General features: G+C 36.3%; 1 protein-coding gene and 1 long non-coding RNA gene across 7 annotated transcripts in view; one reads left to right on the plus strand and one right to left on the minus strand.

Annotated features, from left to right (window-relative positions):
- Positions 1-2,343, plus strand: part of atf7ip (activating transcription factor 7 interacting protein) — a 42,237-nt gene extending 39,894 nt beyond the window's left edge. For all 6 annotated transcript variants that reach the window (XM_063009426.1, XM_063009427.1, XM_063009425.1 and 3 more), the window contains one exon: positions 53-2,343. In XM_063009426.1, coding sequence (XP_062865496.1) covers positions 53-529 — 477 coding nt within the window. In that variant the 3' untranslated portion in view covers positions 530-2,343. The remainder of the gene's footprint in view (positions 1-52) is intronic.
- Positions 275-6,144, minus strand: LOC134328326 (uncharacterized). Its single transcript, XR_010014732.1, has 3 exons — positions 5,896-6,144; positions 5,475-5,565; positions 275-343 (listed from the first exon to the last, which is right to left on the minus strand). It is a non-coding gene; the product is annotated as an uncharacterized LOC134328326 (long non-coding RNA).
- Positions 6,145-16,409: the final 10,265 nt, after the last annotated feature.

The raw sequence follows: 16,409 nt of genomic DNA on the forward strand, positions 1-16,409 counted from the left end.
AAGTATAAAAATGTTACTAAAGGATCTGTTTTCTATTTCTTCATTTATTTAGGACTCGCCCAGATCCCGGCCAAGTTCTACTTCCTCTGCTCCTCTGCCTCCGCTGCCGTTAGCCCCAGCTCCGCCGGCTCGTCTGCCTCCGGAGGCAGCACACACCTCCTCGCCTCAGCAACCTCAGCTGAAGTTGGCACGTGTGCAGAGTCAGAACGGCATTGTGCTGTCATGGTGTGTGTCTGAGACCGAGCGCAACTGTGCTCCTGTGGACAGCTACCACCTCTACGCCTACCACCAGGACCAGCTGGCATCGTCTGTTCCACAGTCCACTCAGTCGGCAGGCCTCTCACTATGGAAGAAGATCGGAGAGGTTAAGGCCCTGCCGCTGCCCATGGCCTGCACACTAACCCAGTTTGTGTCAGGTTCTACATATTACTTCGCTGTTAGGGCTAAAGACATTTACGGCCGCTTTGGGCCCTTCTGTGAGCCGCAGTGTACGGATGTTATCAACCCGCCGTCTTCAAGTACTTCCTAAGTAAGTGTAGCAATTGAGCTAAGACTCAACATGCCGTAGTCTACAGAAATATCCAAACATTGCCAGAGACTGAACAGCTAATAATACGAGAGACTGCTTGTTTAGTTTGGGACTTTGTTTGGGATTTAAAACATTCCCAAATCTTATAGGTTGTTTAAAATACTCATATACAGAAACACAGACTTGCACACTAGTCAATGATTTGACGCTATTTTAAGGAAAATAGGGAACTGGCATATGTCAAAAGGGTGCCTCAAACGGTATTTTCCATGTGTAGATTGACTGTACAGACTTAAGTGTTGAACCGATAGGTCAAATATTTATACATTGTGTTTGGTCCGTTCCACTTTTTTTTTCATTTTCTTTCATTTTTTTTATGAAAAATGATTTTCTTCTTTTTTTAATAAAATGACTTTCAATACATTGTACATTATGTTCCATAACATGGCATGGTATCAAGCTACACAAAAAAACAACAACAAAAAAACAAACAAAGGTGGCATTCATGATTCTGTAATGTTCTGTCTGGTAACCAGACGCCTCAAGAATGACCTTCAAATCAAGGTGTAAGATGAATCTATTTAAAAATGTTTGCTTTACTACAAAAATAAGATTTTTTTATATAACTGCCTCAGTGTCACTCAACTAAATGCATTCAAATCCCCTGTGCACTCTGGGAACCCCTGCTACTCGCACAATACCATTGTTGGTCCAAGAAGTTCAAGGCTTGTCCACGCAACACATTTAAAGCAAATTCTTACACAGCGCTCCAACATGGTACCTTGGATAATACACTATTCACTGCTCCCACCAGTGGCTCAACCAGACTGTAGGAATTGCTATATCAGTGGCATAGAGGTAATTCTTGAGCACCACACCACTCAATTCACATGCAATGGCACAAATTCAGGCCTATGTCAATATTATATTTATTATATAGTCTTTTTCTTTAGATCTTTTGAAGCAACATTGGTAAAAGAGAGCTTTCTAAACAAACATAAAAGTGAGCAAAGAGTCAGAACACTTTGCTCATTTATTACTGTGAAAGTTAACATCAGCAAAGGTCAAAAGATCAACATAGATGTGATCATGTTCTATACAGTTGAACTGGGGTTTTCGAATGGCACAGCAGTCCGTTACGCTAGCCCACCCCTGCTGAGCTCTGGGTTTAACTCTCAGCAGTGCTGTCAGCTGTCTGGGCATCTACACAGACATGATTGGGTATTTCTAAGGAAGTGGCTGAAGCCATGTGATGGATTGGCACCATGTCCAGGGAATTTCTAACTTGTTCCCAGTGTTTCGTAGTGAAACCAGACCAACTGCAAGCTTGACAGGATAAAGTGGTTGTTAAAACTGAAATTAAAGAAATGTATAACAACAACTGTATAACTGCTATGTAAACAGAACATTATGACCTTACCTTAATTTTTAAAATCTAATTGATTGCACTGGAGTTTGCAAAAACAGCACACACTCCTAAAGAATAAAAACGGTAATGTTTTGTTAGTCGCAAGGTACCACAAAGCATTAATGCTTTTATCACTGTGAGTCACATTTGCAGATTGGGTAATTGGCTTTATTTGATATTTAATTGGGCTAGGAAAATGTCTCTGAACCAAAGATTGCAACAATCAGTTTCTTAAGGTACACTCGAGCACTGAGCAGATCACACAGATATAAATAATGGCTAATGCCAACCTTACTCTCCAGTTCTTCAGTATAATGCGTCCAAGCTTAACATGAGATGTTCCTTAAATCATTGATTCCAACTTTACACTTTTGTTTCAGAATAAAATAACAAAGTATGAACAGTTCGTCACAGAGTGATGTGTTTTTTTTTTACCAAAGTAAAAAAATCATTCACTGTATTGGTACACACAAATGCGAGTTGCTGTGTCCCAAATAGCACAATATTGAGTAAATAAACAAAGCCTTTGCTTTGTGAGTCCTAATGCAGTGAATGAAAGTGTATTTATATTACTTCTTTACTAATTGTAAGGCTGCTATTTACTTTTTCACTATTTTAGGAGTGTGGATTGTAATAAAGGTCTTCAAGCCACATGGGAATGCCCTGTCTTTCGTCTGATCTGTGTGCAACCTGTGACTTTTGGATATTATCCTCAAATAGTTCAAATTATAAAATGACAGTACTTAGTAGTTCTTGGTTTTGATTGTATACAGTTTGATCGTTCATAGTACACAGTAAAACAGCTCTACATGTGGACTATTATTTCACAGGTTTAGTGTGCACGTGCATGTGGCTGTGTATTAAATGGTTCTCTTTTTTACCCTACAATACAACCCAAATACAGCATAATAATCAGGTATCAGATCTGAGAACAGAGAATACAGAGAATGCTGCTGCCATCTCTTCCCCAGGTAAGCGATGCACATAATGTAAAAGAAAATGGGATTTTAGACCATCTTTTTTCATTGCTTCATGGTCCAATTCTGATGGCCAATGTAAGCATTTTTGCCAGTGGTCAGCATGTGCTCTCTGATCAGTATGCAGCAACCTGCAATACACCGTGTGCTCTCACACTATAGCCAACATGAATTTTTTAGCAATTTGTTCTACAGAAGCTCTTCTGTGGGATCAGACCCAGAGGGCTAGACTTCATGTGCATAATGCACCCATTACCTTGTAGTCACTTCACTTTAATGTTATTATTAATGTTGATCATTTTTTTTTCAGTCTAATTCTTTTCAAAATTGCTCTCCAACAAATTTTTAAAATGTCAATTGACTAATATTGTAATAAAAATTGCAATAAAATGTCTAAAAATATAAATGTGACTATAAAGCAAAGCGAAGCGGAGTGCCTAAAACTTCTTTCCCCGTGCTAAAATCATAACAGTAACGCACGGTCTCGAGTGGCTTATTGCTTTTATAAAACGCCGGTTAACATAAAATACAATAAATACAACGTTTAATTCATAAATGTATTTATTGTGTATAAACTTACAATAAAGCGTTCTTCCGCGACGCAAAATAGTTCGATTAACATTGTTGCTAGGCAACATGAGGGCGAAAATAACATTAACTTTTTCTATTCAGTGGCGTATTAATATGGAATGATGTGAGGTGGTCCTAGGTGTGCGTTTATCGGGGATTTTACAACGGCTTCGAACGCGGCTCAGCCAATCAGATTTTAGGACCGGAACTATCCGTTTTATAAAAAAGCAATAAGCCACTCGAGACCGTGCGTTACTGTTATGATTTTAGCACGGGAAAGAAGTTTTAGGCACTCCGCTTTGCGTCGTGCCAAAAACGTCATCCCCGTGCTAAAATCACAGTAACGCACGGCCTCTCGTGGCTTATTGCTTTATTATACCACAGGTAGTTCCGACCTTACAATCTGATTGGTTGAGAAGCGTTCTAACTGTGCTGATATTCGTGATAACAGCACGGTCTTTTCACACCACAACTGTATTACTCCGCTGATGCGTTGCCAGTAACGACAAGCTTCATGCACGCAAACGCGCATGCAGGCGACACACACTTTATTCCCGGTCGCGTTTTAAATCCGTTATCTGATATACAATCTAGCGCACTGTGTTGGGAACATAAATCAATTGTCTAATACAGTGGTTCTCAAACTTTTTAGACCAAGTACCACCCATTATCAAACCAAAACTTCCAAGTACCACCTACGTTTCTCATCACAGAACCACATATGGCACACATTAATTAGGTGTGTGTGTGTATACTGTATATATTAGTGATGGGAATTATGGCTTCTTGAAGGGAGCCGCATCTTTTGGCTCGGTTCCTTTTAAAGAGTCAATCAAAAAAATGGCTCTTCGTTCTTCGGGAGACGCTACTGGGTAAACTATAAGACCCCGATATTAATATCAAATTTTGCTACTTTGCCTTAAATGTATTCCTAATTCAAACAACACTTAAATGAAAAAAAAAGATTTATTTTAAAAGTAAAAAAACTACAGAGAAGAGACAGACTGTGGTTGCATTGCATTAAGTTTAAATCCTTTCTTGTATTTAAAACAATTAAACAAGTTTATAGTTTATTTCTCAATTATTTGTCATTATACTACTAGCACTCTCTCTCTCTCTGTGTGTGTGTGTGTGTGTGTGTGTGTCTCGCTCGCTCTCCGCGACACTGAAAGTGTTTCGGATTTGAATTTCGACAATAAACAGCTCTTATTACGATTTACGATTAATTAATGGAAGCTGAATGGGTGGATTACAGCCGATAAGAACTGCGCAGAAATAAAAGACTCGGTTCCTTTCGTTCATTTCAAAGATCCGTTCAATAGAATCGGATCGTTCGCGAATGACTCATCACTAGTATATATGCAGTTAGCATTTCAGTGAGTGCGCCTGTTTAGCGGAGCAGCCTTGTGATGTCAGGAACGAGATCAGTGAGATTCAAACGCAGATCTGGCTCTGATAAAAGCGAGAGATCTACTGATAACTTTACTGATAACTTTACTGATAACGTTTCGGAAATTCCGAGATGGAAACCGCGAACGTGAAGTATAGATGTAATGAAGTACGGTGGCTGCGTAGCCCCGAATATTTTTAAAACACATTAGTTTTAATACAATTTGTTTTCATTAAACTGATTTTATTAAAACAGAATTATAAGAACTTGAAACAGATTTTATTAGTAATTTACACAATTTGTTTCATATGATTTTTTTTATTTATAATTATTAAATTATTTATTTTTTCGGTGCATGTAATTACTTTTCCGAGATTATCTGGCGTACCACCTCGTGCTGCTTCACGTACCACCAGTCGTACGCGTACCACAGTTTGAGAACCACTGGTCTAATATATTGTCTAGTGCACTATGTAGTGAACATGAATGCGTTATCCGATACAAAATCTAGTGCACTATGTAGGGAACATTAATGTGTTTGTGACACGAACAGTTAGCTTAATAGCCCAGTTAGCAGCTCCTAAAAGGTTCTGTTCTCACCCATAATCCTTTGGTGTGTGCAAGATGTTTTTTTGTTTCTTTTTTTCTCTTCGGAGGTTCTTGACTTTTTCTTCTTGTTGTTCTTACCTCCCTGAAATGAGTTTTTGCAACTTGGGATGTTTGCTTTGTAGTGTTAAACTTTATATTCGTTGTGGAACTACTTTTTGGCGGAAGGTATTGTCAATATTAAAGCATATTTATTATGAAATTCAGGACTTCTTTGATTTATTTTCTTTATTTATTTTGTAAAAACTGTTGTATAAAAGCAATAGAACACGAGAGGCAGTGTGTTCTCGTGAATAACATCACGGCTGCGACCGAATCACAGCTGTGATGTTATTCGCGATAACACACTCCCTCTCGTGTTCTATTGCTTAATTTTACATCCTTAATAGGACATATAATGTACATCAGCTCTTACCTGAAAGTTTGTCCATATATGGGCATAAAATGTATCCCACGTAGGAGCGGTTTTGGTGACGTCACTAGATGGCAACTGAAATTTAAAATCACAATTTAAGCAATTAAAAAAATGTCAAATGTTTTTTTTTTTAAGTCCACTGATTTTGAAATGTAAATAATATAACGTAAAATAGCTTAATTCATATTGACAGTATAGACATTTTTGACTAAAGTCTGTAAGTTTTGTCGTTCGTCGTCTAGGCCGAATTTATTGTGCTAGTTTACCGTTGGGAAAACATTAGTGTAAGCGAGATGACACGCCCACCTGGACTCCTATTGGTGCAACTACTTTAATATTCTAATATTGTGATGATGTTAGTGTTTAGAACCTGCGTTTATGTGTTCTGTAGCGAGTCTGTAAGTTCAGTTATCTTAAATTGAGTTTAAGTGAAGTTTATGAATGTATGAGGAATACATTTTTGTCTCGCCATCGCTATTACTGGTATATTAGATGTGTCTGCCATCAAGTGAACTAAAACTGGACAGCGTGGTTAGCATTTAATTTTCTGTGACCAGTCAGTCATGGTGTTCCATGTGTTAATACTGATGTGAACTACAGATCAGTGTTAAGTTGCAGCACCTGGACTAATGGTCTCAATAACTGGTGTAAGGTTTTATTTGCATCAAACCTCATGCTCAAAATATATTCATTTATGTATTTGAATTCTGATATACTTAGATTTCACCACTTGGTGTCAGTAAAATGTTTGCCTATTGGTTCCACTTTACCACATCACAGCTGTGAAGTATGGTTACAACTTGATGTCTAGAGGTAATCAAACCAAAATCAACATGACATATAATAAGAAGCAAACCGAAACAGGTACTGTAATTTTTAAAATAATCAAACAAGAGAACCTAAGCTTGCATATGATTTGCATATTGGTTGCTACTTGGTTTTGGTAATATCTTAGCAAGAATTTAAATATGCCTCTTTTTTCTACCCCAGTTGTAATTACATAAAGCGACGTAACCATAAAAATCAGCAAAATAACAGCAACAGTCTGATTTCTAAAAGTAAATTTATAATAATCCACATAAGTCATAAGTTAAAGTTTAGCTTTTGCATTCAGGTCTTGTGTATAATGATACCAATTTACCTTGTGTAAATCTTCTACATTTATTTTTGTTTAATTTCACAGACTACAGTGAGTGACACTTTTGCTGTAACATTTGATAAAAAATCCAGACCAATAATACATCTTTACTAAACCCTATTGTTGACAAATATTTCCTTAACAGCAAAACTGAAATAAATGTATTTAAACACTCACTCACTCACTCACTCACTCACTCACTCACTCACTCACTCACTCACTCACTGTCTTAACCGCTTATCCAATTGTGTGTGTGTGTGTGTGGGGGGGGCGGGGGGTTGCTGGAGCCTATCCCAGCTTTTCAATGGGCGCAAGGCACACAGTAACACTCCGGATGGGGCACCAGTCCATCGCAGGGCAGACACACACACACACACACACATTCACCTATTCAGTGTCTCCAATTAACTTGACCGCATGTTTTTTGACTGTGGGAGGAAACCGGAGCTCCCGGACAAAACCCACGCAGACACGGGGAGAACATGTAAACTCCGCACAGAAAGGTATTAAAACAATAGAATGTAATAATTTCTGACTAAGTAGATGGCTGTTTCATTTTCACTCATTTGTGGGTAGCAGTATGAGAATGATTATTGAGTGTTTAAAAGCCAAACTGACAGGTAAAACTCAACAGTCTGTTTAGTCCATTCATATGGGAGCAGGGTGGCAGAAGTCGAATACAGTAGTCTAAAAATAACTAGATCAGTTACTGTGTCTGTGAAAAATACCAGAAATAATATTTATGATTTAACTAACAATAATCAGATTACTGCAAGAAATCAGATTATGACAATAAATATAGGGTTTTACATGTACTTTAGTCATCTGATTGTGGAAGTTTCACAATTCAGATTTATAGTGAAGCTGTTTACCCCAAATCTAGTATTGTTTACTTCTACAAACCCCATTTCCATTTCCATTCCACATTTTTTCCATGTGATATGTAAATTTTCTTTTTTTTTTTTTTTTTTAATTTTCTTCATTTATTTAGGCAAGCTGTAGCCTAGTGGTTAAGGTACTGGACTAGTAACCAGAAGGTCGTGGGTTCAAGCCCCACCACTACCAGGTTGCTGCTGTTGGGCCCTTGAGCAAGGCCCTTAACCTTAATTGCTCAGACTGTATACTGTAACTGTAATGTAAGTCGCTTTGGATAAAGGAGTCTGCTAAATGCAGAAAATGTAAATGTAAATTTATCCATTAAGGGTACAAAAAAAGATTTGAATGATTTAACAAAGCAACTTTATTGTATTTTGTAAATATGAACAAATTTAGAATGTAATGGTTGAAGTTCATGCACATTCAACACTGATTTGCACATGTAATACAACAAATAATCTTGCCTTACACAGATGAGGTTTTTCCATATTCACCAAATCTTAACACAATATTATGTACAGTTGATGGTGAAAGACCTGAATTATTGCCAATCTTGCAGTAAGAAATGTTATTTTCGAACTGTCTGACAATTCTCTTAAAAAGTTTGGAACAAAGTGGTGAGCCACTGTTTTGTTAAGGAGTTTGCTAAACATGTAAATGTGAGAAAACTAGCCTACTGTAAATACCAACTACACTCTAAAAAGAAATGTGTTAAAAATGACACACACTGTGTGGAATTTCAACACATGTGATGAGTGTGCTCAGGGACGACACATACTGTGTTGATTTAAACACAGTAAATGTGTCATTCTGTTTTTGCACACCCACTGTGTCAGGATAATTAACACACACAATGTGTTATGTGTAATCAAGAAAATGGGTAAAATAAAGACTAATACAAATGGAAACAGGTATAAAAATTTGTAGCCATTTTATTTTACTGTATAATATTACAAATGTTTAAATAACATTTTTTGTGACAAGTAATAAATTAAAACAAGATTACAAACAGTTTAACAGTAAAGGTACAAAAACGTATTAAAATATTCAATATTTTGTAATGAATAATTGATTAAGAATGTATTGAAAGTACAAATGGCTAAATATTAAAGGCCCAAACACACTTTAAAATATTCAAATGCAGTTTCTTTCGTGTTCTTTCCCATTCTTAAAGATGGTTGCAAGAACTCGTAAAACGTCTGTTTCTCTGTCCTAAAAGAAAGACAAAAAAATATCATTACAATGTGCTGTGATTCTCTCTCAATCTTGTGTACACAATACAAAATATTAACTGAATTAAACATTTACAACATTTAATATTTTGAATAACATTCCGATTATTCAACCAATCAAATGAGTAATCAGCTAACAACTAATATTCCTCCAAATTTGTCATCAGATGTCTCTAATTATTCACATAGGCTGTTTAACAAATTATTAAACAAGTCACCTGAAAACTAGTTACAGCATACAAGCTAAAATGTTTCCTTTACCAGAACAAAGTAAATTGGATGATGAATTTTGGAAGAGTTTTTTTATTTAATTAGTTGCTTTACCCTGAAATATATCCACCACTACCAGCTTTAATGCTAATGATGTTAGGCAATATTGCTAACGATTCGATTCGATTTAAAGAACCGATTCTTCCGAACAACTCGTTTCAGTGAATACCTTTGCTTCCAGTGGATAAATAATAAAAATAACATTAGTTATCTGAATTCATGCAAGTTATGACTGTGATATTTGAGTTAACTAATTATTTGAAGTTTTCGTTCCACCCAGACATCCACTGTTGTACTGTTTAAGGGAGAATGTGAGCCAAATAAGCAGCTGTGATTAAGGAGTCAAACTTTCGATTCTTATGAATGAACTCAGCCTCTTAACAGTCCTAATGAATCAATCGATTCAGTTTCTTCGATTCGTTTAAACTGATGATTTAAAAGAACCGATTCAGTAAAACGAACTGAGCTAAACCAAGCTAAAAATGTTAAAATTATTAAAATTCGCTTCTCATAATGAGATTTAACTTAAATAATGTTACTTAATCACATAGTCTCAATAGGTCAGTTAAGTAAGTTACCTTAAAAGAACTGAAAACACAGAGGGTTGCTATAGTAACCTTATCCACAATCATTCTGTTTTGACGCCATTTTGAGCAAACTAAAAGTCCAATTAACGGTTAGCCAGTTGGCTAACGATAAATAATACCTATAAAAAGAAAGACTAGTCAGGTTTAACAGAACATTCATTGCTGAATAGGAACAGAAAAGCAAACTTAGGTTTATATTAATGTAATTCAGTGCCTCCTTTTTTACTTAAAAAAATTGTCAATTAAATTAAAGTCAATTGTCAATTAAAGTCGATTGTTAAAACAGGTCACAGGGTTAAAACCTACTTTTTATAGTTTTGCTTGACGTCATAAAACACACAACAAAACACTGATAAACATGAACTACATAAACATTAATAAAACATACTCAATACTAGTTCCTTTTGCAACTTAAGGGTATAAGGACGGATCCTGCTCCTTTCCTTGCATGGTCCAAAAAGAGGGAATCAACCATGAAACACAGATATACTTGATAGGAGAAATGTGATTGGTTAACGCATATTTTTATTTATTAATTTATTTTTAATCTTACATGTGAAATAATCTATGTTTTTAGTCATAAATGCCATTATTTTATCCAACAAATTTAAGTTAAATTGAATAAATATATATTTTTAAACAATGTATTTTCTCACAGTTCTACACATACATGTGTAGACTAACTATTGGAGTTACTTTACACGTGTCTGTGTAAAAAGGGGCCAGAAATGACACAAAGCGTGTTACAGACCGCAGGACACAGTAGCTGTGTAGAAAAAATGACACATTACTTCTTAGAGTGTATTTGCAGGTAAAAAACATGAGCTATTAGAAATCAGAGCTAATAGAAATTAATCTATTTTTAATACAGTCACCTGAAAACATGTTTTTATAGAATTGAGCAAAAATGGACTGCATAATGTTACTGAATTTAATACAATGAAAAATAATTAAGGAATATAAGTATGAATTTACATTGTTCTTCTAGATTACATCTGAAATACCTCTGTGCTTCAATGCAGGCCCAACCATTGCATAACACAACTTAAATATCTATAATTACTCTATATGAATGTGATTGTGTGTCTGTATGTTTTTAAATGTGTCAAAATATTTTAGCCATAAAGAGTAAAGGTCACGTCAGAATAATTGAGTTATTTCTTATGTTCTTGGTGTTTACAGACTGTTTAGAATATTAAAAATAAGCAGTTTGACATTGGTGACATTGTCGTAGCTTTTATGTATTTAGTCAAGTGTAGTAGCTTGCAGCTCAGATAAATATAACAACATTGCTTGGATTATATAGCATACTGCCTCCTTTAATTATTAATCCCTCATTTATCAATTTATTCCTTCTTTTGTCTCCACCAAATTACTTACCCTGGTCAGGGAAGTGTGTACGCTTAAATGTTCCAGGATATTATTAAAAAAACACTAGGTACAAGATCAGAATACACTCCGGACAAGCTTAGTCCACAGAAAATCTGTGTTTCCATCTCTTACTACTACCTGTTCACTATTCTGCAGTCTTGGTTTATGGGCAACCTGTGAAAAGCTCAGAAACTCCTACTGTACTGGAAGAAACATGAACGTTCCAGTCTCTTAGCAGGTAATTTTGGAAACAAACTAGGTTTCAGCTGCTCTCGAATCCTGTAGAGGTCCCCCTCTTCCATCTTAAAAATCTCATTTAGCTATTTATTCTCCATCTCTTACACAGCTTCACTTTTCTACCAGTAAAGATATGAAGAGGGAGAGAGAGAGAGTGGGGGGAGTGAGAGGGTGGAAGGGGGGGAGTGAGAGAGAGTGGGGGGAGTGAGAGGGTGGAAGGGGGGGAGTGAGAGAGAGTGAGAGAGCACATTCACACTGTGCCATTCATAGTCAGGCAGCGCAACCGCTTGCACCTCTGCAGCCAGTTTCCCCGTGCGCTCCCTCCTTACTGTCTGTGCAAAAGGGCTATTTCTTATTCTAAATCAAGGACTCAACAGGTTGAAAGCGAGCAGGAGAATTAAAAGGACAAGATAAAACATCAGGAAAGGAATTCCAACAGTAAAAGAAGAGAAGGGGACTGAAAGACAGACAGCATCTCTTGTGATCTCCCCTCAGATAAAGGAGAGGGAGAAAGAGAGGACTTATAAAGGGAAAACGGAAGTCACTGGGATATTTGTGTTTTTCTTTCGTTTTGTTTTTTTCTTTTTCCTGATCGTGGTGCTGGGAGGCGCATCGTCTTTTCACCTGTTTGCCCTCTCCATCATTTGCCTCCTGATTTATTTCTCCATCTACATGGTGTACAATTTCTTCTACCTATGACACACGGCAGAAAGGAAGGGGAAAGGGGCTGCTTTGCGTTCTTTACTTTCATTCGCTTTTTTAGTTCTGACTTTGCTCTGACTTCACTACTGTATCAGTCAGACCATTGCATCTCTGGTCGGACCTTCCCTCAAACTGTCCATCCTGCCTTCCTACAAAAACTACTTCCTACTTTTGCACTCGCTAATTAAAAGTTGGACAGAACTTATTTTTAGCATTTTTCTTTAGTTTGATCATTTCTTCTTTCCCTTCTTTTTTCCTTTTTCTGCCCTTGGTCCTCCACTGCCTATCCTTCTTTCACCTCACTTCTTTTTTTCCGGATGCCCTCTAGGTAGGTTTAAAGGACTTGTTTAGTGTCTGTCTGACCTGTTTGTCTGTGTGTGTACTTGTGTGTCCCTTTCTTTACGTGTCCATGAAACACATTGATACACACATGTACATACACTAGCACATACACACACTAAACAAACAGACAAACCGAGTTGAGCAGGATCTTATAAATTCTTCGGTGCCATTCATTCTTCTTAGTTTGTTTGCCATTCTCCAAACTCTTTCCATAGTTGGTGTCCATTAAGTCTAGGGTCTCTGATCCTAGGCTATGTTCTTCTTCCTAAAACACACGGTTGGTCTCAAGTCACAAAGTTACCAAATGCTCATTCTGTCATCTTCAGAACCATATCTTTAGTCTCTGTGTTGGGCCTAAATGACAATACCACACCCATGGAGTGAGTGGTTTGTATGCTGCAGAGTACAGCAGTTTCTATAATTCAGCATGTGTCTGTTATCTGAAACGAAGATGCTTTTATTTGCTTATAATGTTGGACAATCCTTTGCTTAAATAATGATTTGCTTTATGCATGCTTGAAACAACTTAGATGTAATAAAAACAAACACTGTGACCCGATTTTCAGCCTGAGTTAAGACTTAATTATTTCATTACCATTTTTTCATCACATTGATTTCTGTTCTGTGAGGTAGAAAAATGCAGGGTGCTGTTCTTTCTTGTTTTTCACATGGTGTGTTCTTCAAAAAGTAGGCCACCCTGTTTTAATATATCAAGGGAACAAACCACACCAAATAGATTTTGTGACGTGTGCCAACTGTTTTGGGGTGACAAAAATATAAGCAATATAATAAACAATATAATAACAATATAAAGCCATTAAGCTCTCATGTCATCATATTATGCTATAAAAATTTATCCCATCATCTGCCCAAACAATGTCTCGAAAGTGTTTATTTAAATACAGTTTTTAAAAACACTATTTTTATATCCCATCCATGGCTTTCACTGGCCAATTTCTAATGCATCGTTGCAGGTTGTTTAATTTTCATCTGTCACTCCATTCCTTTTCCTAGTCCATCTACCACCTTGGAGAGAAGCTCACTCTCTGGCCCTATCACTATCCTCCTTTCTTTCTTACCCTCCCTGTTCTGAAAATCTCGTTCACCCCCCTTCATCCTTCTGCTGAGGAACTGCTGTCCCAGATGGCATGGGAACAAACTCATTAGCGAACTATAGCAACTTTCAGAACCATTCACAAATTTATTCATTTGGTAGCTTTCAAGATCAGCTTCTATAAATCAGTTATTATTATTTTGTGTGCAGTTGTACATTGGTTACTTTTTAATATTTTAAATATATTTACATATATTTAAAAGATAGAGCAGGGCTGAGAAAGCATTACATCATTTCTTAACAACAGGAAGGAAATTGTATGGATGATGGTAGAGGATTTTTGGAAGTCCTAAGAACCAACCTGGATAGGTGACTTAAGTTTAGTTCTTTGGGTTAAATGGTGATTTTTTTCAATAAATTGAATGATATGATATAAATGTGAGGATCCCACAATCCCGTTCATTTATCATATTTTATGTTTCCCATTTGATTTTTCTAAATGGACATGTCAGTGGAGACCCTCTTGTTTTTCTTGTATTTTATCAGTCCTGTGTGTCAAACATCACACAGATATCATAGAGGCACAGCCAAAATCTAGTGATGGTGAGTAGCACAGGATGATGTGTTATTGTGTCTAATTATTAATTTATCAGTATTTATTTTTCCCTGTCAATTATTGTCCATTATCCTCCTGAATTGTAGAGCACAGACAAAATGTTTACTTACATATTTCAACAAGAAACAACTCGTTGTTAGTAAATCTGTTTTTACTGCCAGATTTGATACAACTGTTTATTCTATTGTCTATTATTAGCCCTAATACTACAGTAGATCATTCAAAGCAGTCTAGAAAATTAACAGTTTTCTTGTATTTTATTTTATTCAATCTATTTTGTCATTAATGTAGCAACGTTCTTAGTTTGCAAAAAACATGAGCATGATAAGACACACCTTTACGGAAATTAAAATAATTTGTCATTCATCATTTTAATGAATTCGCTGTTATTAGCTAACTCACTTAAGAATAATTAAAGTAATTTAATATGACTGTTATATTTTACAATTAATATTTTCTCAATCATGCCAAACCAACTCCAGTTACATATACACCTGCTGTAGCAGATTATTTCTTGCAAAATCTAGCCTAACTGAAAACAGGCAATGCTAACACCATAAATACTTCTAAGCCATTAAATACTAAGTAAGCATCTTTAACCATGGAGTTGGGATCCATGTTGGATAGCTTAAGATGTGGAGACAGTAATAGAGAGAGCTGGGAAGATAAATCTTTTGATTAAAAAATCTGGCTGCATGACCCCCTTTCTAAGAAAGACCCAGGCTAGCACTGCCTTTTCTTTTAGTTGTAAAGGCTTTTGGCCTCATATTTACACCTGGCACTGTTTGAGTCTTACACATAGCCTAAGCAAATACTGCCACTGATGCTGGCACCTCAACTAGACAAAAGTGATTCTCATCTGGCCTTTCCTTTCTCAGGCATGGCTAAATGTGCCTGTTAATGCCAGTGGCAAAACTCACTTAAGCATAATTAAAGCAATTTAATATGACTGTTATATTTTAAAATGATTATTTTCCCAATCATGCCAATCCAACTCCAGTTACATGCACCTGCTGTAGCAGATTTTCCTGCAAAATCTAACCTAATTAAATACAGGCCATGCTAACACTATAAATACTTCTAAGCCATTAAATACTAAGTATGCATCTTTAACCATGGAGTTGGGGTCCATGTTGGATAACCTTAAATGTGAATACAGTCAGAACCAGTGATAGAGAGTTCTAGGCAGATAAATCTTTTGATTAAAAATCTGGCTTCATGACCCGCTTTCTATGAAAGGCCCAGGCTAGCACTGCCTTTTTTTTTTAGTTGTAAAGCCTCATATTTACACCTGGCACTGTTTGAGTCTTACCCAGAGCCTAAGCACATACTGCCACTGATGCTGGCACCTCAACTAAACAAAAGGGATTCTCATCTGGCCTTTTCTTTCTCAGGCATGGCTAAATGTGCCTGTTAATGCCAGTGGCAAAACAAAGATGAAAAAACTCACCAGTCGTTTTGGGCTAGCTCAATAAGTTTTAGTTCTAAAATGAAAAAGTATGTAGAATATGTAGTATTTTACTGGAATAAATACATTTTACTGGGGTTAGCAAACATTTTTACACTTTAAATAGGGTTCCTGGCATAAAAAAGGTTTTTGTGCCACAAAAGCATAATTCATCCTCCTTTCTGAGTGGAAGTAATGCCACTTATGTCCCCCTAATTGATCGAAATAGGCGTCTGTGAGATCATGTGTACAGACTGTGACAGTATGCACAATAATCTGCCCAATGATTCACATTATATGTGCAGTACAAGTGCTACTTCAGTGTAAAATGTAAGAGCCATTCATGTTCCATTTTGCAAATGGAAAACAATGTTACAAATGCCTGATAGGACATTTTTTGTTAGCAAATTCACATGTGGAATTTAGAATCTGGACAGAATATATTGATAAGGATAAATGTGTTGGTCATGGGTTTGTGACATGGTCACTAGTGTCTTAAGAACAGTGCAATAACACAAACAAAAGATATAATGGAACAAATGTAAGATTTTTAAAATTAAGGAAACAATAGTTTGAGTTGGTTGTCCACAGATTATTTGGTTATTTTTATTGGTTGGTAAGCTTAAAAATATTAAATGCACT

The sequence above is a fragment of the Trichomycterus rosablanca genome, chromosome 15 (assembly GCF_030014385.1).
Source record: "Trichomycterus rosablanca isolate fTriRos1 chromosome 15, fTriRos1.hap1, whole genome shotgun sequence".
NCBI classification, from domain to species: Eukaryota; Metazoa; Chordata; class Actinopteri; order Siluriformes; family Trichomycteridae; genus Trichomycterus; species Trichomycterus rosablanca.